The 27,049-nt window shown below is 40.1% G+C and overlaps 1 protein-coding gene across 3 annotated transcripts; it reads right to left on the bottom strand.

The window, feature by feature from the left end:
- Positions 1-27,049, bottom strand: hectd2 (HECT domain containing 2). Of its 3 annotated transcripts, none has more exons than XM_036549095.1 (21): positions 26,550-27,049; positions 22,973-23,099; positions 20,738-20,876; positions 20,516-20,618; positions 20,088-20,177; positions 19,905-19,969; positions 19,244-19,289; positions 18,090-18,199; positions 15,212-15,360; positions 14,343-14,466; positions 13,038-13,134; positions 12,505-12,612; positions 11,955-12,087; positions 11,415-11,503; positions 9,258-9,416; positions 7,387-7,461; positions 6,615-6,702; positions 6,375-6,481; positions 3,320-3,435; positions 2,484-2,627; positions 1-1,583 (listed from the first exon to the last, which is right to left on the bottom strand). In XM_036549095.1, exons 1-21 carry the CDS (start codon positions 26,628-26,630, stop codon positions 1,463-1,465), a joined length of 2,271 nt encoding a protein of 756 aa, XP_036404988.1. In that variant the 5' UTR covers positions 26,631-27,049; the 3' UTR covers positions 1-1,462. The 3 variants fall into 3 exon arrangements, with proteins under 3 accessions (XP_036404988.1, XP_036404995.1, XP_036405004.1); XM_036549102.1 differs by having other exon boundaries at positions 23,021-23,099; XM_036549111.1 differs by lacking the exons at positions 1-1,583; positions 2,484-2,627; positions 3,320-3,435 and adding an exon at positions 5,963-6,266.

The following is a 27,049-nucleotide window of genomic DNA, read 5'->3' as shown; positions in this document are numbered from 1 at the left end:
TGAAACCAATAAGAGCAGATAAGAGACAATACAGACACAAATACCAGCCAATAAATCTTTTAATTGGGACAAATCCACAATGTTCAATTAAAAAAATAAATACTAAGACTAAGACACTGAAATTCCCTCCAAGCACTACAAGACAATGCTGCAGTTCTGATACATCACCTGTCACTACCCCCTCGCCTGGAACTTGTTTGTCAGGACTATACATGTCTTTATGAAAACTTTAAGGTACAGCACGTATCGTTCAGTATAACCCAAATATAGCTTTCAAATTCCAACCAAACTGGTACATCTTAGTGAGGCAGGAATCTTTCATCAAGTAAAGAAAGACAGATTATGGCCGTAAGGTTGTTCAGAAATTCATGTGACAAAAATATCTAGGTGTGGATAAAGGCTTACTTTGAACTTTTATGTATTCTGATGTTCCTTTGTCTGCTGCTCAATGAGTTATTAGGTCAATGAGTTATTAGGTTTCCTTCCAATATATACATATATTAATTCATGTAATACTTTTGTTTCTGTCCTGTGAGATAAGCCAAACCAGCCAGGTCACTGAACAGAGTCCAATCTACTGTATTCTGAAACCACCAGTCATCACCTCATTGTAGAATGAGTCCCAGTGATGAAACTATCAACATTTCCATGCATGAACTAATTCTTATCAAATATTCTCCCAGCATTTACACAAAACACAATGAGGAGTGTTGAGGAGCTGTATACACATTGTTACAAGAAAGACATAATTAAGAGGCTGCAAATGTTTAATTTATACATGTTCCAAGTCACAGCGTAAAAAGCTGTTTGTCTAAATGATTCTGAGACCAGAGACCAAGCCTTTCCCATGTGAGTAACTTTCTTTTAGGCTTTCCTCTAAAGATTACTGAAAAGAACATGGACTCTAGCACTTCAAACACCCACACCTTACAGTCTGTCTGCCAAATTACTTTATCACAGATTCAAACCAGTTTGACCTAGATTTAGTCAAATAGTATGCTTTCTGAATGAGCATGCTTGACTCTACAACTTTTCTATGTTTCTTTTCATCCCAATAAAGGATACAGGATATAAAGCTTTTTTTTTTTAGCTACAAAGACATTTTGCTGATCTAAATATCAAGCTGGCAGAATCCTGGTCCTAGTAAGATATAGAGAAGACTTGTGCTTGGACACACCTTCTCACACACCACATAAAAAGTCAATATTAGAGTTTGCTGACTTGGGCCCTGAGGACATAAAGCCGCACTACCACATGTTTAAAAATTATTTGTTATAACAGGGTGTCATTCACATAGAAATTAAAAATCATAAGTGTGCTTTAATACCTCAGAATACAGTAATACTATACCCGCTGTAGCTTCCAATAATACTAAAATGCAAAAGAAATCTGCAGAAATCCATGAACAAATCTAGCATTGTTGAGGTCTTTAAATTACGTGTAAAACTTTCACTATTTGAGTTCACTCCAGACCGAATCCTTCAGCATTTGAAATGGCAATAGTTAACTTCTGTTTCAGCTCCTTCTTGCTTTTGTATGGTGGTAGACAAATCTGGTTGAAACAAGTGTGTGATATTGGTAACCTGTGGAAGACAGCATAAATCACAAAAAGTGAGGAGCAATTTATATGTAACATCCATAGTTTACCCATTAAGAGTCAGTTAAGAATACACAGGGTCTTATCTACACAGGAGATTACTCTTAGTCCCTGTTTATATGATTCTCAGTCTCCTCAGAGAAATCTCATTCCATTATGTCAGACCAGGGCTTGGCAACTTGTCTCTGGAGTGCCCCAATCCTGCAGAACAGACGTTTTTCTGTTTGCTGAAATGCTAAATACCTACTGCACATGACATCATCATTAATCTACCAAAATAGTAGACTACTGACCAATTATTTTGTTCTAGCTTGCCAGGTAGCCATGTGAATACCTGGCTAGCTATACTGTAGTTGTCTAGATCTTGTATACGTTCCTCGATGAAATTGGTGTCACCTTTTGCTTTTTTGGTATTTTACCACATGCTTTGCCCAGTTATGTACTACATCATTGGTAATTTATGATAACTAACCATTTATTCCACATAGGCTTTTGACAGCAGTAAAACAACATAGTAAGATCATGACCATAGCATGACTAGGGTTTACTGACCCAATCACATATTTAAGGATCTGACTGGAACAGAAACCAGAGGAACCTCTAATACCTCAGTGGCAGATTTCCCTACCCCTGTGTTAGACAAGCAAAGCTGTCACCGCCACTGTGGGCTCTGAAAGAAGTAGCTGTGAGGTCAAAGTAGGGGATTGCGGTACTGTCACTATCCTAAACAGTCATGGTTTAACTGGTCATACATATCATTTCTACACCTTGAGCAAATAAACAACAAATACTACTACAAAATAGCTTATGTCCCTTCAGAGCAACCTATTAGACTCGTCTAAGAGAGCGTTCAGACAGATCTAGGAGGAATGAAAGAACGGGTTACCACTCCGTGGAGACATCGATCTTGGATATTTTGAAGTTGAGGTCGGCCATCCCTCCCACCGGGACGCGGTCGCTTCCTGTGGTGAAGTGGAGGAGCTTCTTCTGCATCTCCAGGGGGAAGGCCAGGACAACGTCCCAGAAACAGCTGGTGGCAGATGGAAAACATCTGCCTGTTAAGACACACTTGCAGAAAACACAACTTCGGCTATTGCTGGGTGGACAAAAATCACTGATCTACAGGGGACGGCTGCAGTGTTTAATGTTTCATGTTGCATGCATCATGTTTGTTAGGAGAAATCATTTATTTTATATTACACTTGAAACGAAACTACAATTTCCATCAAAAATGTTATTTGTTAAAGTTTTACAGGTCATTGCTGAACTGTCAATTGATTACCTCACAGATCCCTATTGATGCTTGTGAGTGACTTATTAACATCACTGTCTACTTTGCACCAAGTAAAATAATTCTGCATATAAATAAACTCTCTCCTAGTGATCAATGAAAAAATAAAAAACGTTGAAAAATAATATATAGACCAATTATGTGTAATTTCTATGTTTGAGAGGCAGAGGGGTGAGGGAGATTTACTGAACAGTGATAACCACTGATAGACAATATCATGATTATTAATATCATTTTCTGTTCTGTTTTTTGTTTTGTCTTGTTTTATTGAAATTTTTCTTCTTACCTTTTTTCTTTTTCTAAATACTTATCCTGTTCATTCAAAATAGTGATTATGCCGTCATTGGACAGCTTGCTTAACCAGTGGGACACGTAAAGAGTAGATGCATGAAAAACAGATAGTGATAAAAAGAGTATAAAAAGGGATTCACCGGACAGTGGGGTCAGTTCTGATGTAGCCATCATACTGAGCCACTTTCTGCAGGGCGCTCATGTCCAGCTCTGGGCTGCCACATACCAAGATCTCCACCTCTTCTGCCCTCAGCAGCTGCAGCACAGAGCAGCATGTCTCTGGTTATTACAGGAGCCCTCCAAACACCCATCATCTGCACACACACACACACACACGCACGCACACACACACACACACACACACACACACACACACGCATGCATGCACATACACACACATGCACACACATGCACGCACACACACACGCATGTATGCACATACACACACACACATGCACGCACACACACACACACACACACACATGCATGCACATACACACACATGCACAGGCACACACACAGACATGCATGCACACACACATACACGCACACACACACACACACACACACACACACACACACACGCACACACTCAATCATTTAGGCAGCACTCCCACCTGCTTCATACACCTGGTCTGACTGGTTATTACTTTCACATTTTAAATGCCTTGAGGCATTTTTAAAGCAAATCATCCTCACGGTTTATTTTTTTTTAACTTCATGTGAATTTTTTGTCATCTCCAGAGCATGGCACACAATACAAAGAGAGAAGGGGGTAAATTAACAGCATGTTACACATTTTAGATTTTGAACGTTCAGTGCACTGTGAGTAAATGGACAGCATCCTGTCTCTGAGAAGTGTGGCCACTGAGGCTCAGTCAGCAAAGCTTGCCACATCCAGTTCACACCTTCTCTGAACACAGCGCTACGCTGTGAGCTGCAAAATTGCATTAAACATTTCACCCATGATCTGAGAACGCAGAAGGAAATGTCCTCATGGTGGCGGGCAATCAAACGGCCAGGTTCAAAGTAACACCCCTGTTACAATAGGATATGCAGCCATCTGCCACGCCTTCTGGGTGAGTTATTACCGTCTCAGAGCCGGTTACATAAGCAGTGGGACTGTAGACGTGCGTTGCATAACAGAGTAAGGAGGGTGTTTGAGAACTACATGGACCGGAGCCATTTGAGGGGTGAGGGTCAACTATGCGAAATGAATGAGACCGTCCATTCGTCTTTTGGTCTCAGTGGCCTCTTTCCCTACATCAAGCTAATTAGGACACCACCATGCACCAACCTGCTTACACTTGCAAAACTCCTTTGGCTTGCACAAGCTTAAGTCTAACCTGAAATGGAGGAACCTAGCAGCTGGATCGTAAACCAAGAAAATTGTTTAAGTTATGTGTATATCATTACAGAATAATAAGTGTCAGACATGTAAGTAGTTTTCAGTTTACATGTTTTATTTGCACTCAGTTACACTGTTATTTCCTGGAAGCAGAATATAACTTATTCTATAATTTTGCAGGCCCCTTTTCTGAAACTGTGAGAAAATTAAATCAATTCTCCTGTTGTCATTTTGAATATTTCAGCTTGTTCTTTACAGAGTGAGCTGGGCCATAGAGTACGGCAAACTACTGCAGATACTAACCATAGAGAGGCAGAGATAAATTTAACCTGGAGTTCTACCAAGTTAAACACTGTGAGGTTTGAGCTAGTCTCACATTGCCAGAACTCCAAATTGTTATAGAATGTTCAGACTGAAACAGTACCAGTTCTTCATACAATGCCTTATTATAGCCTTCCTAATGAGAAAATGGCTTGACATACCACTGCAGGCCAAAACACACGTTAGCAAAAACAGTTTTGAACACAGCAGTGAAGCACTGGGTTTTCTGGGGCCACATTATGCATGCAATACATACATACTGTGCATGCAAAAGACAGCAAAATATAATGCTGAATTATTCCACATGTGATATGCAAAAATATGCATCCAAAGGTATTCTACTGAAACAAATTCATTTTTATATATGAAGTTCTAATAACTAAATTCCTTGCATGCACCCACACAGACATACAAAAAAAACCACAAATACAAAGCACAGATAAATAGACTGACAGGCAAAAGTAGAATTTATCGCTATGTGGTTTGTGGCACAACATCTTGAATGTTCCCAGACATTCCATTTTAATTATTGATATATAAACAGAAGACCTGATTCAATATGCCTGTTTGTGCAGGTGCTGTGAGAATCCATTCCCAGGTACATGCGAAATGCAGCTAGAAACATAGTCTGGAAAATTCCATGCTCTGGCAGAATTGTTATTGTAGAATTCACACTGTTTATTTCAGAGCAGCTTCCTTAGTGTGGAATAATATAACATGTTTGTCTCGAGTCAGTCTCCACAGCAAAGTGATAGCATTTTCAGTGTGCTCTGTTTGCCTATCAATCACCATTGTGCAGCCCTGAACGAGATTGAAAGCTGCTGTTAACCAAACAAAAGAGGCAAAAAGATGCTTCCATGCTTCGAGCCACAGAAGTCTCCGGAGACTGCCAGGCCGTATAAGCACACAGGACCTTTGTGTCTTTGTGAACTGGCTGATTGATATTCAGAAAGAGTCCCAGACTTGCCATTTCACAAGATTCAAACCTAATCTTTCTATAGGCCTCTCTCATGGATTCCCCTACTTGGCTTAAGAGCCTAGATACTGTATGGAGACCAGCGCAGGCAAAGGCAGGCCTGGCAAACAAAGCCTCAGTCTGCAGAGTCGGCAGGGTGTGTGCGGGGGCGGCGGGGAAGGGAGACCCTGTGAGCGAATTCAAAAAGCTCTGAGGAACGACACACACAGCGCACACACAACACACACACACACCACTCCACACAGCTGAGCCCCTGCAAGTCTCAAAGCAGATTCTCTGGAACTTACGACAAGCCTGCAGCCAAATTTCTGTCGTGCACAAATGTCTGACAGTCATTGGTGTACTGGTTACTGCTTACGTCACTTATTTATTGTTTCCGCAGCCAATGAGAAGTCTTGCAATAAATTCGAATTCCTTTATCTTTTCATCCATGTTTACTGCACTGATAAGAAGATGTATAGTATGAGTGAGGAAAAACAGCACAAGCTAAAAAGTATAGTAGTTCTCTTCATATTTAATGAATCAGCCATCACATTTATGTCAAACTCACCATCAGTGCGTTTGAAGCACACACACTGTGGAATCCATAGTAGAAGGCTGCAAACTGCTTGTAAATGGATTTATTCAGGAGGAAGTCGATGTAGAGCTGGACATATTCTGCGGGCACACAGAGGGCATTGTAATTTCATCAGGGAAGAGAATAAAAATGACATTCAGTCTGGACAACAGGTCACACATGCAGGGACAGTCTTCTCTTCTTCCCTTTCCTGGCAGCCAGTTACCCACTCACCCTTTCTGTTCTGGTTAGTGACTGGGATCTTATCACCACCCGGTTTTAGGTTGTAGGACTTGATTGTCCCGAGTTCTTCCTGGGAGACCTGTAACGATCAAATTCGCCCTGATCATTTTCTTCTGCCATAACATGACATCTTTTCTTCGCTTGCACGGCTCAGACCTGCTCAGGTACACAATATTATCAGCATGACTTTGACAAACGTTTGACTTAAAGCATGTTACTGCCAGTGGCCTAACTGGCAGGTTAACAAAGCCAGGTGGATGTAGTTATACAGAATATCAGCAATGGCAAGCTACCGTGGATTAAAATCACAAGACAAGGAAGTATTAGGTTAAGGGCTCTGTGATTCTGATCCAAGGTCACTGCAGCCTGGGTGACAGGGACAGGACATGCTTTTCACAGCACCTGAAATCAATGCTTTTTAGTAGAGCACTGGCTTTGATCCACTATTAACAATGGCTTTCTAAAAAAAGCTTGATTTTCAACTTGACCCCTGATGTAGCAGCCAGCACATGTTGTACATGCTTTTAATCAGTAAATAACCAGTCAATTTGTTTCTTTTAAAGGCTCTTTGAATGAATTATTCACAGACCTCCTTCACTGTTTTCTTTAACAATACTTCAGATGCACAGAGAAACAGAGTTTGTTTCAATCTTAGAAAAGGACAGGTATATATATATAGATACTGTTGTTTTGGCACATAATATTCCAAATATATTCTCAAAGGCACATCCGGGTACAAATTATAACACTGTATAATCCTAACCTGGAAAGTCAAATAAAAGTCTTCCTCCACATTTCCCTCATAGCTTAGAAGCTCTCCGAGCCCACGGGCAAGGTCCTAGAAAGAAAAAAAAAACAGTCACAGTCAACCATTACAGTAAAAGCATAACAGAAGGAAAGAACACATGTTCTGTATGATAATGTGAAATAACCTTAATATTTCTCATTTTAGTGTACTGTGTAATAGTACAAAATTGTACAAAACCTTACAACAGCAAATTCTTGGTATTGTGACCTGTGGAATTCAAAAATAAATGCTTAACAACTAGTCACCCGACAGCGCCAGGGTGGGGAACACATATCATATCCACTGAACAACATTTTTATTTGTAAGAGAACCTAAAATGAATTGATGATGAATTATATCAAATATCAAATGCACTTTTATGCCATCCTCAAATATACATGAGTGACATTCAACATACTAACGGGAATCATAACATCAGAATGAGAATTCGGCGATGACTCTGATTTAACACATAGAGAAGATGCCACAGGCAGATAACGCAGGCGAGGATTAAAAAGTACTTCAAAACTTTGATAAACGAGATGAAGTTTCACTTTTCCTGACCACTGGTGTTTTTTCCCCACTTCTAGGACATAAAGGACTCTCACAGACTCTGGCTCTCACTTCTGTCTGTCTGCCTCCATGTCACTTTACAGAAAGTTTCAGTCAGGAAGCAAACAGCTTCCACTTATCTAAAGAAAGCCTAAATAAGCCCCAGATGGAACAGATGACTACACATTAGTGTGAAATTAAACTACAAATCTATTATTTTCACACTTTTTTTCCCCTCAAACATATTATTATTGTGTTATTAATAGCCTTGTAACTGCACATCAAAACACTGCCCACACATAATGGCTGCATTTATTTACTTTTAAGGGGCGTTTCGCAGCTGGGCAAAGAAATAAAGCTGAGCTCAAGAGCCCTCTGCTGGTAGAGAAAGTAACTGCATGGTACTTCACATGTCTGATCCAGCTGACTGAAGAACAAACTCAGTGTACAAAACATGACAATACCCAAAACAGACTATACAGTTTATGTTTTTAAACACTAAAGTGCCATTTTCTGTTTTATTTTTTTCCAAAATAAAATCAAAATGAACCATATACAATAAAATAATTATTTACACTGCCTAAAATTGGGTTCTTCTCCTATAGGTACTGGTAAAACTAAATTATATGGTAGACAAAGTAGGCCATATTTAAACAATGCTCATCATTATCTGAGGACTGTAAGATTCCAGAGCATGCTCAGTCCTCAAATACATTTTTTACTTTTGCAATAAAATCTGAAACAGGTGTGAACGAAGTATTATACTGGCATTTGTTTCACCTCTATTGCATTTGCCTATTTAGTTATCTGGAAAATTATGTCTACTGAACACAAAATACAATCTGGATTTAAAAGTTTTGTTCACCTGCTAATATGAGCGATCAGCAGTGTGAATGTGATGCAAAAGCAAAGGAATTTTACACTGCTGTCAGAGCTATTGACAAGACCCCAAGGAAGGTCACAAGTAATAATGACACAGAGACACAATTCATTTCATCCTGGCTGCAGAACAGTAATGAGACAACGCAAACAAATTCATCAGTTTGCACATCTGCTGTGTCATGCTGATGCTGCATAATCCAAACGTAGCTTCTACCCCTGTGTTCCAGCTCCTGCACAGAGTTCTAAACTACAACCTTCGGTGATTGCTTGATACAACCTCAAGCTATACCACAGTGCTTATGAAATCTGGCATTTTGTACAAAATCAAAGGACCTCTGTTTTTCAGTTAAAATACTAATAGTTTAAAAAAAGATTGATTTCATTTCTTTTTTTTTGGTGGCAAGCGTACGTACTGGCATGACTTGCTGTAGGTCGTCCAAGGTGAGAGCCCCGATGCCCACGGGCGTGTTCTGGTCACACGTCACAACAGGCGGAGACAGCAGCTTCTTGTAACAGCATGGGGGGAAACGGATGTCCAGGGTGATGCTGTTGTACACCGCTAGGCCCATGAGCTGACAGACACGAGTCAAGTGCCCTCGGCTAGAGGTTGAGCTCCTGTTCTGACCACATCACTGCTAACACTTCCTCTGAAACAGGCAGCAATCCCATCTCATGGCCCACGTCTGCTTGACCTGACAATCTGAACAAAGTGCTGTATAAATGATTTCATTTAACTGAATCTAGCTACAATTAGACATATCGTGCTGTGAAATTCGGCTTTTGGCACAAACCCTCTTTTTAAGCGCAATCTTTCATATGTGTACACTAATCTTTGACATTTCCTTGATCAATATTCCATTTAAAAATAATCAGTGCAGTGAAAGCTACCTAGCTGGAAACAACACATAAATTGTGTTTTTCCATCCTTCCAATAGCAGTTTGGACATAACTAAAAAAGGGTTTCCCCTACACAGCAGGTGTACAGTAGAGCGATAATTGTTGTACGATAATTGCACAACAGCTGTTAAACTATTTTCCATGACTTGAAAGAGCCCTTCCGAATATCCCACAACAACTGCTGTGCAACGAGGATCTTATTTGAGCTACAGAAGGCCAGAGGATCAGCGGCTTGGATACACACTAACAGTTACTCGGGCAGACATTTGGAAAATTCCATGACGTTCGGAGTGATGAAATAAACAGAAAACAATCCCTTAAAATGGCTACCAAAGGGAAGCAATGAAAACTACCATAAAACCATAAAAAAGCTATTTTAAATAATAATTTATCCCATGTGTAGAAGTCTGCAGTGTAAGGGGAGTTGCAATGTACGTCACTGCTCTAATAAGTGGCACGGAACACACTGACACTCAGCGATTCTGCAGCACCTACTAATTGGCAGATGAGTGATCTGGCAGCCAGATGAACGAAACTGCAGTGACCCCAGGGGACAATTAGAGAGGTAACACCAGGACACGACACCATTGGCTGCCACTGTGTCTCTGACATCACTCCTGGAAGAGCAGCTTAGCAAAATCAAGTCATCTGCTCTGCAAGGCACTGCAACGAGTGCATATTAGCTGTGATTAGCTGTGATTGTCTCTGTAGCTTCAGTCACACTGGAATCATGAGATAGACAAAAATAAAACAACACAAAAAGGGCCCGTGTAATGAGATTTTACACAGAAGCACTCAATTTGAGCAAATCAGACCAAATGACTAAATCTGGTAAAACGATTAAGGAAAGGCCTACAAACACAGGCTACCTGAAGGACCGCACCAAACATAAGAATGCATCTGGATTTAATTTGCCCGCAACTGTTTTCCAGCCACCAGCACTTGAGTGTGCAGCGTGATGTTAACCTGATCACAGAAGCAATGACTCACACACGGTGAGTCCGCTCCACTCTGGTGTATGTGCGCTGAGCAGGTTGCCTTGGTGTTGATCTCACAGTTGGTTTCCTTGTTAGTAGCCTTTTCTTTCCACTGACTGACTGCATGTAATACCTCCACCATGGGTCGAACAAGCCCTGGCACATCAAAACTGTAGGACTCAGAACATATCCCTTTCCAGACTGTTTGCCTCGCTTACCTTTAGTCAAAAGGGCTGAGCTTCTCTTGATTTGTTTGTATTGTTTCATATCAAAATCATTAGGCCTGTAAAGCATTGTTTCATCTGAAGATGTCTTTGTTTTGTTTTTGGGTGGGATTTTTACATTTTGACATTATCTCTAAGTTTCTTTCTAAACCTCAGCTGTACTATGGAAAAGAGCAAAAACTGAACTGCACTACACTGCATAAAAACTGAGGGGAAAAGAAAAAAAAAACATCAGAGGGCATTGCTGTTTTACCCACGAATAACACCCCTGGTACAATGTTCACTAATGTTCTATATATGTGCTGGGTTTTGAAATCCAGAATCCAGACAGCTTTATGGTATCTAAATATTATTCTGTGTATTTATTTTTCCCTGTGTTGAGTACACTGGCTCTGTCATCTCGGTGTGAACAGTGCATGCCCCCAGGCCTGTGACTAATTACTCAGTCATCGCCCAGATGATGAAAGGATACAGTTCCAACCAATCGGAACTCGGAGTAGTTGTCACACTTCCAGCTGCTGAACCAGTGACAGTGGGAATCTTTGAAGTACGTAAACATGCCTGAAATATACACAAAAAATAAATCTTTACTTTCAAACAACATTCCAATGAACAAACCACTTTCTACAGTGCTTTCCACATCTGCTTAGATGCATCTCATTTCCTTTTTTTCCACTTAGTCTATAAGTGCAAATAAAAAATTTCACTCACAAATTTTGATGATATATGAAACACAGATGTTTGAAATTTTCAGTTGTTAAATTGTAACTGGGGCAATATTTGAATTTATTCCAGGTAGGCATGGATATATTCCTACAAGGTGAACTGTGGGATGTCAAATGCGCACAACTGTAGACATAAATACAGAAGTCGCAAAAACAAGAGAGACGCCTGTTGTTTTTGTATTTTTCACTGGATGAGCCCGAACGCACCGCGATGCAGCTGTGCCTAATGTAACTGAGGGCTGCAAGCCACACGGATGGCAGCGCCGTGTTTATTTCACCCGTCTCACCGTAGTCTGTGTGAAAGATCTGTCGAATCAGGAGGAGAAACCACTCCTTCGTCAGGCCGCCCATGTCTAACCCAGCTTCTCCCACAAACGTCACTTTCAGCTTCTTCTTTAGGTCGGCCCGCTTTCTTGTGAGCTGTGGGAAAAAGAAAAAAAAAAAAAAACGGCAAAACGTTTGCAGGCGAGCCCTTTTTTCCATATTAAGCCGTAGCGATGCTGAGAACTTTCCAGAGCAGATCTCAAATGGGCCGGGCCCTCAGTGCTCATGAAAGGTAATGTTATGCAGTCATTTCACTGCTATTGGAAGCACAGCATTGCTCAACTATTAGAGACGAATGCAGTGCTTGGAACCTGCATATTAAACTCAGGTAGAGACAAAAACACTGACGAACTGATGTCACAATTCTGTACATGTTAATTACAGATCCTGTGTAAGATTTCAAATGAACTATAAACCTCGAAAAATTGGTCTGTGCAGTGGAACACTGTTCAGGTTAAGGGAGAGAACAGAGGGGTTTTTATGCATTCTGTTTCGTCTGCCACAAGGTATTACCTCATCCAGTGAGTCACTGACCAGCTGCGGCCGCCGAACCCTGATGTTGAGAAAGAGCAGGCTCATGTCCACTCTTTGCCTGCGAGACACTTTGTCCACCAGGCTTTGCTGCAATAGGTTATACAGCATGAGAGTTGTGTTCCCATGCTGAACACACAGTAATACAATTCATTCACTTATAACGAGACGGCTTTCAGAGGATGCAGTGTGCCTTTGGGAGAGCGTGTCGTTGGTGTTAAACAATTCAAAATTAGACAGTGAAAATACAACAACCTCTGAGCTTTGGGGGTGTGTACTCTGTGTACTTCGACGTTCTGACTAAGGAACCAACTTGCTGCAATGTGGACGGGTCACTGCTTACTTAGAGGGTTGTGTGTCTCCCCCTTTGGGCCTCTTATGAAAATCTATGAACCAAAGTGGGGTCAGCAGGCTGTGACAGGAGTTCCAGCCTGCAGGGCAGCAGTCAGACGCGGGACACAGGGGACACTGGGGACACTGGGGGGGAGGGGTCTACGTGCCACATGCTGTCTCACCCTGGCCATGCTGATCATCTGCTGCTCCGAGTCCCTCTGGATGATGGCCTTCTTCACCGCTGTCGACAGGATGAACGGGAACTGGCAGAAGGAGAATCTGAGGAAAGGACGGAGAAAACAGGAAGTCGTGACACGGAGCCAGCAGAGCCATGGCCGTAGGGACTGTCCCGGATTCCTGACATACCCAGCCTTATCCTCGCAACCGCCCCTTTTTCATTATTTGGACTTTAACAGGAGCGACATTGTCAGACAATGTGCTTGACTGTGTGCTGCCTGTGCGACTGAGTGACCACCTCTTCATTCTTTTATCAAATGTACAGTATTATATCAGGTTTTAACACAGGACATAGTGTCATATGGAACTGCAGCTGGGGTTGTACCATGGAAATATCCATGATTTTTCATAGTATTTTTTTTTATAACCATGGTGCAAGTATCAAGCAGGCATTTACACCATTCACTACATCAACTGGTTGGAAAGCCTTGATCTCTGTAAATGTATTAATTGGAATCTTATTATTATCATATATGACTAATTTGATTTTGGAATTCATGCTTTATTAAAATCAGCATTCTTTTGAAGATACTCCCCAGGTAAAGTGCTAAAGTGATCTCCATTCACAAGCACACACCAAGTAAGTGGCATTTACAAGGTTGATCTGTAAACACCAGGTGTGTTCAGCCAAATAATACATATTCTATGGATTATATTTTCACACTGAACCACAACAGTTGTCTTAAAACCAGCACTTTATATGAACTGAATATTAAAGACTAACACATGACAGTGTTTTGTAGTTCTTTGCTTTGAGCTATGCCTCATTTTTGTGCACCCTTTGAATGGCATTTTAAACTGATTCAGATTGATAAACATGGTCTAGCTTTTGTACCACTTCCTTGTATTGATTTAGAGGTTTAGTAAAACATTCACAGGATTGTAATACAACCAACATCAGGGTGGCGTGACACTGCATTCCTGCATTTGCCGTTCATGGGTTACAGTGAACACGAGGGGGAGCTCTTATTTCACAAAAATACCGGAGCGTGAACATTCACAGCAAATTGAAATTCATCACATTGATCAGGACTGCTGAGTCTGTGGATTCCTGCGGGTGCCGGAGCCAAGTTCAGTAATTACGTCTAACGATTCTAATTACCTAATAATAATAACAACGATCAGCTGACTTTCTCCTTTTGAAATTCCTCTTTTGACAGGAGGTAATGCCCTGCAGACAGCGGAGAAGCTGGCGCTTGAGACCGAGGCCGTAAAATGTTCTGCTCTGCGCTGTGCGATTTCTGCCTCACCTGTTGGAGTTTCCATGACTCTGCCAGGTGTTGTAGTCCTCCATAATGTCGATGTGGTCCAGGGTGAGGTTGTAGAAATCAGTGAAGGAGATGATCGGTGGGGTAGAAAGGCTGTTTGCTGCATCTGGTGATGGAGGAATATTCTCATGACATATGTAGGTATATACCCAAATTATTACATTTTCTTAGCAGATTATCTTACAAAAGACACTAACAACGCTTACAATTTTACATTATACATTTACTCTACACATCTGAAGATATACTGAGGAAATTGGGGTTAAGTACTTTGCACAACGGTACAACATCAGTGGCCCACCAGGGAACTGAACCTGATATTAGTCTTGCTCCTTTCTGCCATTCGCAAATAGTGAAAGTGATTCAATGTCACTGTGTAATTTCTCCATCTAAAGTATATACGGGTTTCATGTGCACCTGAGATCTCCATCTCAGTGGAGAATTATAAGGTAACAGTTGAGCTCATGCAGATACAAATTCCATTTATGTTCAGTCAATTGGCAGGCACTGTTTTCCAGAGGGACTTACAAAGCAAAGGTAAGATCAAAGAAAAATACAAAGAAGAACATGGCATTTATCTTAAAAACGTGTGCCATCATTTTCTTTCCTTTTTCATAGGGGCTCACTAATGACATAGATTACATGAAAAAAAAATCATCTAATGCGCAGACTGGCTCATGTACCAAAGTGTGCATATATGTGCATACAGATAATTGCATATGTGACCTCTGTGTATTAAGAGACACACACATCAATGATGAACACTAGAAGTGCTACTGACAATTCCACCTGCATCTCTACCCCCCACACACACAACTGCTACATGTGGGGGTGAGGGGGTGGGCACTCACTGAGCAGGCCGAGGACTCGGGTGGCGGAGGGGATCCACCAGGAGCACTTGGCCATGGGGGGCAGCTCCTCCGGCTTAGCAGGGAACAGCCGCGTGGAGATGAACTGCAGCAGACGCTCCACCAGCTGCCTGAAGCGCCTCTGAGACAGCCTGGAGGGGGCGGAGCACATCAAACGCACCGATAAACCAGCTCTGTGAAGCACCTCCACATTCCTCACCACGTAGCAGGGGGATGATCTTTTGCATGTTTTAAATAATTCTTAGCATAGTCAAGGTAAAGTTCCTTCTTCTACTAAGTATTAAAACGTTGAATCCTTGTTTGAAACACCTGCTTAGACAAGGAGGAGGTAGCTCCAAGAAAACGCATTCACAAATCAGACATAAGCATGCTGGCACGTATATACCCTGGCACAACCATGCAAAGACACTCCCACACCTGCGAGAAGACAGATCAGCATTTTGGACACAGCACATTCTCACATTCATGAGGAAAGATGTAAACTAAGGTCAGGAATTCACAAAGAGGTCACAGATGCCATGGAATTAAGAGACACCCATTCATTTTCAAAATTCTAATTACAAGCTGAACATGTGAACCAAAGAACAATATCATTCTTTTTATATCTATATACATATAAGTTGCATGTGACATCAGCCTATTGGGTCATGCTTCACTGCAAAAGCCAATCAGCATCTTGTCATTGTTGGAGTACACTGTGAGGAACACACATTGAGCGCTATGAATAAAACAATACAAAAGAACACATGGTGTCACTAATTAACAAAGTGCCAATCAGTACTGCAATGAGTGTGTGTACTCTATATATACACAGTATATGCATGTGTGTATATATATGTACACACACACACACACACACACACACACACACACTCAGTACCAGTTTTCATTTTGTACTGTTGAAGTGAGGGTATGAATTTTTCCAATGAATGTTAAGATGAAGATTTCCAGAATCAATGTGGAAGAGTAAATATGGGAGAGTCTATGATCTATCATTTTTTGTTATTTATGTACACAAATAAATGCAATTAAAAAGATACAAAATAAAAACATATAATCACAAAAATCACAAAGATCAGAAAAGTAGAATTACTCAAATGTAACAGGCTATATGAATATGGTGTTTTGTTTGACTTTTACATGTTTGAGATGTTTACTGGTCCCTCCAAACAGATCAGTCTGCTCGAGATTTTTTCATCACAAAGACATTTAACAGGGCTCAACATCAACAGTTGCCTGGGGCAACCAAATTACACCAAAATTATACCAATTTACACATCAAGAGGTTTTGGAAACCATTTGGTGTTGCCTGGTTTCCCATCTTGGCAACCAAAACAAAAAGAAAAAAAACAACTGTAAACTGTTTTTTGTCTTTAAATAAACCACTGCTTCCCCTCTCATTGCCCTGTCTTAACCTTGAGAGATTGTTAATACAATTTCATTTGTATAGTACTACTACCATTCAATACATGAACACTGTGATTGGAATACATATCTCTGATTCACTGCCTCTGCTCTGGGTATCAATCTTGACTCGCGCACACAGCCTACAGTTTGCTGTCTCCACAAGACAGAGGGGGTAGGGAATTGTTTTACCTAGCGTGTCTGCCTGTACTGTGGCCGTGTGAACTCATTTTACTTAGTTTGCTAACCTTTTTTTATTTCTAGCTAGCTGGCTACCTACCTGAGATTTAACTTGCTTCTGGTGTTGTTAATATTTGAGAAACACATGCACATATTTGTGCAGTCATCTACAATCAAATACATCTCCAACAGTGTAAGTACTACACATATACGATTATTCTGTGTTTTTCCACTCTTGCAGGCTACTAAGAGCAAAGAAATCGCCAAAATGTACAGCATTTCACTGTTAATGTTACAGGGAATTACCTCACTGTGTATTACAAAGAAGACATTTTAACTTGAGGACAGAAATCTACAAGCTTCCAGTTTTCTTCCCGCAAAAAAGATACGGGATATTATTTTATAGCTTCTATATAGCGTTAATAGCCCAAACAGAAAAAAGCAAAGCTTGGACACGTTCATATTGTAATAAAAAAAAGTACAACAAAGAAAGTGACAGATGAACTTTACCACCTAAGGTAAGGGGAGGGCTCAATATTCTCAGTGTTAAAATACAGTTTCCATAATGTCCATTCAGGCAACCAAAAACTGGTGATTGGTTGCCCAACCACATTTCAAAGTAAGTGCTGAGTCCTGTTTAGATGGCAAACAGATTGTTGGCTGCCTCAGAATAGGGGTCAGCTATAGCTACAGACAGGGCTATACATTACACTACATTACATTACATGCATTTAAAAGATGCTCTTATCTACAGCGACTTTCATCACAATAGAACATAATCATAATTGAATCAGAACATTGTAAAAAATCACACTATAAGGCTTGTAACCATCATGAACACCTTTGTACTGATGTATGAAGAATTACATTGATTGTTTTCCTCCGACTTACAGTTAATTTTCCATGCCATTCCTGTGAATAAAATAAAATTGGTGCTAAAAGCATTATCTCAGAGATGTCAACTCCCAGACTGGTGGAGCCATTTAATTGATTATAAAAGATGTTTAGCACATCTTTATACTCTCAGCTCAACTGTTAACAACAAATAAATATTTTATAAAAGACATAAATGTCTTCATTTTAAAGCAGTATAACAGGCAACCCACAGAGAGAAACTACAGTACTGGTGATGCTTTTCACACAAAGACACTTTGTTTCGCTAAAACGTGTTCACTTGTCTGGATTAATTCTGTCAAGTAAGATGGAGCAGAAAATGAATAAGAATGTTGCACAATGTAAGACTTGAGCTACCCAACGGCAGGAAAAGTAGACTCACTTTTTAAACCAGTGCACCAGGAAATGGTGGTCTGCTTCAGCCAAGGCCGCGATTTGCCTCAGCAAGTGTGCATAGATGACATATGTGGCGGTGCTGGTGTACTGAGGGTTCTGCAACAAAGAAAAGCATTTTAGCACACTTAAAAGGAAATATAACTTTTCATTTCGAGCTGTGATGAAACCCTGCCTTTTAATAAAGAATGGCATCGTGGAGGAAACTGGCGTTTCCACTCCAGCATGACCTCATCCGTTCTCTCCGGGGGGAAGACAGCCCATAATACCAGGGGCTGACTCAAATGTCTGACATCAACTACAGGCAGATCAGCCCAATAACCACGTCCTCCTTTTCCATTTCAAATGCTCCTCTGAGAAAATGTGAGTCAGAAACCTCATCAGCAGCCTGCAGATGGATATCGCCATACACTAATTTTAGATTGAAAAATTACAGGCCCCAATGTACTGCAGCAAAGACATGAGGGGAAAAAGAAAGTAGAAAGAAAAGACACGGAGATTACACAACACGGCAGCAGTTAAATGCTTTTGTTGAAAATCTGACCAAGCCCACTGATCTGAAAGGAAAATGTAAAACAGATTTAATCTGCGTAATTGACAGTTATTAGCCACATAATTCGATTTTGATCCAAGGAGGCTGTTGCCGTGACCATTCTTTCCCAGACAGTGCAGCAGAGTCTTATGACTCTGTGTACATTTGGACAAAACAGAGCCAAGTTTAGAGGGCCTGTGTAAAGTAAACACTTTGCTCTCATTATGTGTTCTTAGCCCTAGCGCTTGACTGGGATATGACTGGAGTCAATGGAGCATATGGTGAGGGAGGAGATCAGCAGTTTCCTGTCTTTTTATTTTAGCCAGTAACTAAGCCAGCTGCCTTTATATCATCTGGTGTTAAACCACAGATGTGAGTGCATTTGAAGCACACACAGAACCTCAACACATCTCAGCCTAGCTGTGCAGCGCATGCATGCAAGCTAGCGTGCTGGGAACAGTTCGGCATTAGGAAATGACTGGTATTAATGGAAAATATCAGATGAATCACGGTTCCACAACTTTGGTAGTTTGCTATTTATGACATGGTTTTAATTATTAGCTGGACAGAGGCTGTTGCCAAGCCTGAAAATGCAGTTATTCTTGAATTACCTGAACGAGTACAAAATACGCCCTCAGGTCGTCTTTGGTCCGAGGTCTGGAAAACAAGTAAAAAAAAAAAAAAAAATCTGTGTCAGGGGGTGAAATCCACTCCTTCCTGATTTCAAATTAACAACCAACTAAAGTCAGACAAAAACATTGACATGAGCAGAAAACAGAGACAAACTTAAAGACGGGCTTCAAAGGGTCCCAAAGCAAAATCAGTAATCAAGTCTGAGTAACAAAGTGCAGAATTAATTAAGGAGAGGCTATTTTTGACCCATAAACCATAGAGGAAATAACACAGAGAACAGCTTGCTATTCAGAATGCAATGTTTAAAATGGTTGTCCATACTGTTCCCAATGCCTGATTTTAGTGGACTGATTAATCCAAATAATATGATCCAACAAAGTAATCATGGTTTTGGATTTGCAGGAAGACAGAAAACAGAACTGCTCTCCATGGTAACGCAGAGTCACCCCTTGGACAGACAAACGGATTAACAGGACAAACAGATGTCATTTTACTGCTGACATCTATCTGTCCTCAGTTAAGCATTGTACATTTTGCCATTTAGAATCATATGAAAGCCTTGGATAAAAAACAGCCGTGTTTTTGCTTTTAAAGATTAAAAAGCTGGAGTGACACTGTAGTTAGCAAAGCATTACGCACCCCTTCCATTCTCTCAATAAGCTGTTAATGATTCCCTTCAGGACAGACTTCTGGATGTCTGGGGGCTGCAAAATTAACATTAGCCATTAACATTAGCTGGATTAAATATCAACCACAAAGTCAAGTGGAAACATCACAAGCAATGATAAAAAAACAGTTGTTTTCTTTTAATTTGTTACCTACCGTATAGACTAAGGCATCATAGACAACGTTGACAAATTTGATATTTATTCCTGAATCTTCAATAGTGTTGAATGGTGCATTTGGTTCTTTCTGAAAAGAAGAAAAGACAAGGGCAAATGTTTTCACTGCAAAACACATTTGCGCATAAACAACACAAACAATTTCTCAAATGCCGCTGTCATTCCTGTCAGTACTATATACTATACTATAGTACTGAACCCCTGTTCCGTTTAGCAGCAGGTCTGTACTCCAAAAACACACGGTATGGTTTCATTTAGACATGCAGAGTGGCTCAATAATGACTCACATCACTGCAAAACATTTAACAACTGCTTCTTCCAATACATAATGCTTAGCAGTTTAAAAGTTTCATATATGTGTGATACGAAGGTTATCTTTTCTTGATTGTAGTCATGGGGCCTTTGTACCTTGAAGGCAGCATTCAGCTCCAGAAAGGAATCAAATGTAGTCAAGTAGAAATCGTGGACAAACTTCCAGTCACCTGAGGCTGTTGCCCTTTCAATGTCCTCCCTTAAAAAGAACGCACATTAATGTTTTGCTTCCCACACCTGGGATGCGATGCACTGCCAAATTGTTTATTGGTGAACAAGGCAACGACAGGAAGGTCACACCAGGGGGTCTCTACTCACTGAAACTCTTTGGCAGTTTTGGTGCGGAGGGGGATGACAGGTTCAGGGGGAAGGGGGGCCTTCATCTCAGGGGGGAGGGTGTCGATGGAGATGCGCTGCTTCTGTCGGACATCGGCGACGATGGGGGGCAGCTCCCGGGCTTTACCATGACGTCGCACAGAAATCATAAGTAGGGAAGCATTTGAGACTTTTTCAGGAATGAATTGCTTATCATGGGCTCTTTCTCAGAAAAAAAAACTGGATAGTGTTTGGTTTATAGGAAAACAAAAAAAGAACATTAATGCTTCATGTGAGTAGAAATGCATTTAACAGGGGTATAAGTTAACAGCTTGAAATGTATTTGGTAAGCCATTAACAGATGTCTTTCTGGTAATGTTTTACAGTCTAATGAATACATGTTTAGCAAAGAAAATATTTTTCATTCCAGTTTCAAGTGATATTTAAACCAATCCTAAAAGTAACGTACCAAAGATATCTGGGTTCAGTGTTTTGTTTTTAATTACAAAATGTACAAATTGAGGAGTAAGGTAGTGGGTTTTTAAATGGTATAGCAGGAACTAGCATTGACAAATAAGGGCACAATCATTGCTAGTTAGCATGATCCAAGCCAAATCTTTGTCTCCATTTACAGTAGTTCATTTGCACCAAATTACCATACCTGATCCAATTTGTAATACTGTTCACACCTCTGGTCATTCAGAGGAATCGGTTTTTAGGGGGCCTAGAGCTACAAGAGAATTAACTCTACAGGAAAACAAAACAACTTTACCAATTTACAAAGAAAAAATTGTGCGAATTCATGTTTTTATACTTTTCTTTGAAAATAACTGTCTTTGAAATAGAAAGAAAAATCTCTATCTGTTATTTACACCAACACAATAATGATCACAGTACATACTTATTTCACACCTACATCCACCTTAATATTCAGTAAGGGAAATGCAGGCGAAAGTCTGCACTTCACAATACCAAACACACAGAGCAGCACCACTAAAGGTCTCAGATGAGAACAAGCTGAAATGTTTTGCTTGTCTTTCCGTGTAAGACAATGGCACTGCAATGTCTGGGTGCTCATTTGCAAGTATAAGCAAGAACTTTTAACAGCTTGTATTTTAAGCGCGCTTGAGCTGCCAGCCCAGTGCCGTTAGTACATGATGTTCATAATGATTAAAAGTAGGCATCAACGGCACTTCCCTTCATCTCTTAAGGCATTGTTTAAGGCCTTCAACAGCAACTTTGATGTCTGTGAAAAAGAAAGCAAAACATCTGCTTGAAGTATGATTCATTAATTCAAAGCAGCTAAATTGGTCGCTTTGAAATTCAATGAAGTTATCTGTATGCACAATGAAAGGGAACTCCTTCAGAACTGTCGGGGCTTATGATTATGTATTTTAAGGTCAGCACAATCGTCATCTTCCTTGAATGTTGTGATCCTAAATGATTCTCATTCATGAGTCAGACTGCAGAACTCAACAGTCTGTAGTTGACATGCACACAGTGTTACCCCATCTTTGTCAAATAAGGGTACATATGAAAGAGAGTATGACCATTGCCTAAAAATAACTGAACCATGGGGCAGCCATACAGGATATCAACATTTATGGCTTCTTTAGAGACTACATGTTATCTGCTACTTACAGACACTGTAGGAAACTGTAAGGTCACAGGGTTTGAAAGCTCTTTCCATCTTTCTACCGGACTGAAGCTACTTTATAGGCTGAGAAAAGTGACAGCAGGACAGATTAAATTCTTCCACATATGTTTTTGGTCTAACTCCTCTTTGGATGTTATCTTTTTTTACCCTGACTTTGAAATTGTAGACTGTCCGTTAATCTCACTTCACTGTCATATCCTTTCCACTCATTCACAGGAGCACTGATGTTTTCTCAGAGAGCAAACAGACACTGCTTTGCGGCCATGAAGACTGGTTTAAAGAGACAGAAGGAAATAACTTCATAATTATAGTATTGGATTATGTAATTTTAGTTATTGAAAATTGCATTAACATGTACAAGCATGTGTAATATGTATATGTAATGTATATGTGATATACAGATTAATTAGTATACATGTAGTCTGAGCATAAATACATGGTGAAGAATCAAGTTAATTCGGTCTCTGTAAACTTGCGATACAGATGTGGAAATGTTAAAATGTGAAAATTTGAATACAGCTGTGTGTGCTGGGTTGCCAGGTTGTGACCCAGTGACACACCTGTCACAGTCAGAGGCTTACCATGTCGAACACTAGGTGTGAGCAACTGTGTGGAAAAGCTGTGCTCGCCAGCTGCTCTCTTGGGATTTATGGTGGAGATGAAACTGCTGAAGGAGGGAAAGTGCTGCTTCGCTCCACGATCTAAACCCTGTCAGAGAAACACAATTCACATTTTAGGCAACGGTGAAAGCAATGGATCCTACTATGGCTGTAATATTGCATCTCACTGGGGAAAGTGCCCATACTATATCTCTTAATCTGTGGTCAATTGTAATATAATGTATTCACATTACAATAGCAGTACATCAGGTGCCATCCACAGCAAAAAAGATGATATATTGTCATGTCTGAGCCTGACATTGTATACACAATAGTTGGAACTCGGGACTAAAGCGAAGCAGTCATTGAAACGATGCTATTCTACAACAGCCCTATTGCCCCACTCATTCAAGCAGAGAGGCAACAGGTGCCCTCTTAAAAGGAAACCACAGCGCTCACGAGTTAAAATGGACAAAATTCCACTTCTACAGGGCAAGATTTAACAAAAAACTGGGAAGTTACGCCTGCTGCTTCAAATAAAGAATTCAGTGAATAGAGTTACTATCATACCCATGATTTGCCTTCCATATCAGTGGCAGAGTTCCCCCGTCCACCTCCTAGTTATGTAATTTATAAAAAATACTTGTTTTAAATTCAAAAAGACATGCCGCACATTCGAGCGCAGAAGGTCAGTATTTGCTGCCACAAGCCTGGAACGGTATTCCCTGCAGCATGCAAGAGGCACATGCTCACCAGCAGGTTCTGACATCTTGACAGGCGGAAAGTGTTAAAAGCACATTGGAAAATACATGGGCGCATATGCCAAACAGATGACTTTAAAGCAGAGGGATTCGTCTGTTTACTGAAACCACCGAGAGTTGCTCCTACTCACATGGCTCTTCTATCCTTGTTATTGTTTTCATTTTAAACCAAAAAAACTGAGGACAATGTGTCACTCCCACATATTGTTGTTTAACAGATTACAGTACCAATCATTTTACAGCACATAATGCAATGGCCTTATTTCTGCCTTTTGCTACTGTACCTGTTTTTCAAAGCATAACTTGTTGAATATATACTGTATGAAAGCATTCTACAACATCACAATTGTGAGGAGAGAAGCTCAATCTATTGCAAATGATACTGTAGAATGAATGCTTAATTTCATCACATTTTGTTATTGGGAACTGTGACTCATGAATAGGTTAAATTCTGCCTCGTAGGCAATAAAATTAATTTTGTTGGTTTTATGACACACAGAACTAACTAGTTACAATATCAGGTAAATATGAACTGTTGTAATCTTTTTAAATGGTTACATACTGAAATGAAGTTTATGATTCAGCTTTTTGTTATTTAAGCAGCAACATTATAGGATACTCTCACCATCTTTTATGTGTAACATGGTGTTGCTGCAGTTCCGTGGTTAAGGCTGAACTGCTGAACAACCAAAACTGGCACTTTTTTATTACTCACCCAATTGTGGCTTTTTAATACTAGTAAGAAATTAAAAATAATTGGAAGTTTTTTTTTTTGGTATAACTGCAGATCACATATCAAATGTGGTAATACAGTATGTACCAATGGGAAGAAACCCCTCTGTTCAGAACAGTGTAAAATGTCATTGAGCAATCTCCTGTGTTCATTATTAGGGCTACACATGTCACATTGCAGGCTGCTGTGTTCAGTATTGTATACAGTATCGCTGGATAGAGTGCTGTGGTCTGTACTGCGTGTGGTGTCAGACAGCAGGGTTTTTTTCTCAGTATTACATAATGGCAGGAGCCAGGATCCTATGTTCAGTACAATGCCGCATGCCAGGTTCCTCTGTTCAGCATAACCCAACAGACAAAGACTGTGTGTTCATTATAATGTATTATAATACAAATATACCAGGCTCCTGTGTTCAGTATAATGCCAGAGGCAAGGCTCCTGTGTCCAGTATTGAATACAACGTGTCAGAAGTAGGTAGGACATGGGGGGATGCTCAGTGTTCCTGGCGTGGCTCCTGTTCTGTAAATTGAGACACCTTCCTTATAAGCCTCTGTTGCTGAATCACCATTATTCCCAATTCCTCTCTTGCAAAAAGCTGTAACACTATTTACTGAAGCGTCTATGCAAAACCATCACTCACTTCTTCACCATGGTTTTGGTAAACACAGGAAAAGACCACTGACCTCCTCTCTTATGTGTCACACAGGGTCAGGGATACGCCATACAAGGCTCATTCTTTCATTTTTAATCAAAACTGCATGGATGTAATTTGACATTTTCATTATGGATGTAAGTTATGTCTGTGATGCACTGCAGCAGAGGCTTAAGCTTCTGTGAATCTAGCAAAGGGAAAAAAGTGCTGTAATGGAAACTGCAGTATGACATTTCCAGACATTACTTAAAGCTTCAGAAATGATGAGACCTGTATTCGCTTGTTGATTTCTTTTTTTTTTATTCCCAGATTTTCTTCTTTTGTGGGAAAACCTGGGCATAAATGTTTCTTTTTTTTCTGAAAACTTCAAATATGCTGCTGTAACCAATAAAAGGTACAAAATCTCAAATGGTTTTTCCATTTCCTTTTCAGCATCCACACTAAAAAAAAGCAAACATAGAATATGCCTTCAGATGACTGTAAATAAATGAATAACTAAATACACATGAATGGAATTACTCATTCAAGCATGGTATTAGCTGTACTGAAGGTCTCCTAAACAGACTCTTACATAACTGAATGAGAGAGGCAAGCATTGGTCCAGAAGGTCCCACCCTTTGTCTAAACTTCAACTGACACTTTCACAAAATGGCAACAGTTCAGGTGGTGGCAGATGTTATTCTTTAAACACTGTTTTTTTTTTTTTCTATCTGACTTCTGTAAAGATGGGGTTTTGTGTGTGCAGTACTGTAGCCCTTTATTTATGAAAAGCAGGATTACACAAAACAGTACTGAACACTTATCGAATGATCAACCCAGTATGTGCAGAAAGGAGTGTTTGGCAATGGGGTTTACGTTTCTACACAGCTCTACATAATAAAACAAATGTCAAATTAATTCTGAATAAGCAAGTGAATGCATACACAGAACACAACAGTCTTTTAATATGGATGACATTATAGAGAATAAAGAGATGGATATACACTGCTAATAGCCAATGGCAGGCACCAGACATGAAACCAAAAAAAAAAAAGTGGCAAAATGTTTAAAAGACGACTACACACGTATTCAGAATATCCCATAAAATAATGTATTAATAATGCATAAACAGATAAACAACATCAACAGTATTAACTGAGATTTGGTCAATTAATAAGTCAGAAGACTTTGAAAGCACAGACATATTCATGACACTGACAAACACGCAACTCGTCGTTATAGGTTATTCTAAGCTAAATTGTAGCGGGTGCTTGCAAAGACTACACACATACAGTATATTGGCTGGAATAGTTATCTTAAAGTAGTACACCAGTAACGTTACTGGTCAAATCTACGATAACGGTGATTTCTTGTTCAATGATATTATCTAACCACATGGAATGAAAAAGTTCTAATGTAAAGTTTTATACTTACAGAGAGCGAATGATTTAAAATTGGAGGAAGTCTTTCTCTCTCCTTTTCTTCCTGAGAAACTGAAAAATTCCTTTCATTCATATTTAGTTCTGTTTCTTCAGTCGAGGAAAAACAAATGTCTTGCTTGAGTTGCGGTCTCTCGGGACATCGTTATGCGCTGAGTGAACGTTAGAGTTGCGCATAGTCCTCGCGTTTCTTCGACAGCGTTACACCTTCGGTACACTGCAATTAATAAGAGCGAAGTTTCCGGATACTCATTATCAGAGATCTTTTCGTCATATTGAGCAGGTGAGATTTCGAAGACTGTCCCCGCCAGTAAGAAACGGATGCTGCTGTCAGTGAGACCAGGTGCAGAGTCCTAGAAAATACAAAACAATAAATGAAATCAAGCTTGAGAGATGGTACATGTTCAAACAAAATAAATGGGCATTTTCTTCAGGAACAGACAACTTTATCGTCAACATCGCCTGTAGCGCAGCTAAAACCTGGCGCCATGTTTA

This window comes from Megalops cyprinoides, chromosome 1, assembly GCF_013368585.1.
Source record: "Megalops cyprinoides isolate fMegCyp1 chromosome 1, fMegCyp1.pri, whole genome shotgun sequence".
In the NCBI taxonomy this organism is placed as follows: Eukaryota; Metazoa; Chordata; class Actinopteri; order Elopiformes; family Megalopidae; genus Megalops; species Megalops cyprinoides.
Note: the sequence above shows the minus strand (reverse complement) of the source record. Positions and strands in the feature narration are given on the sequence as shown.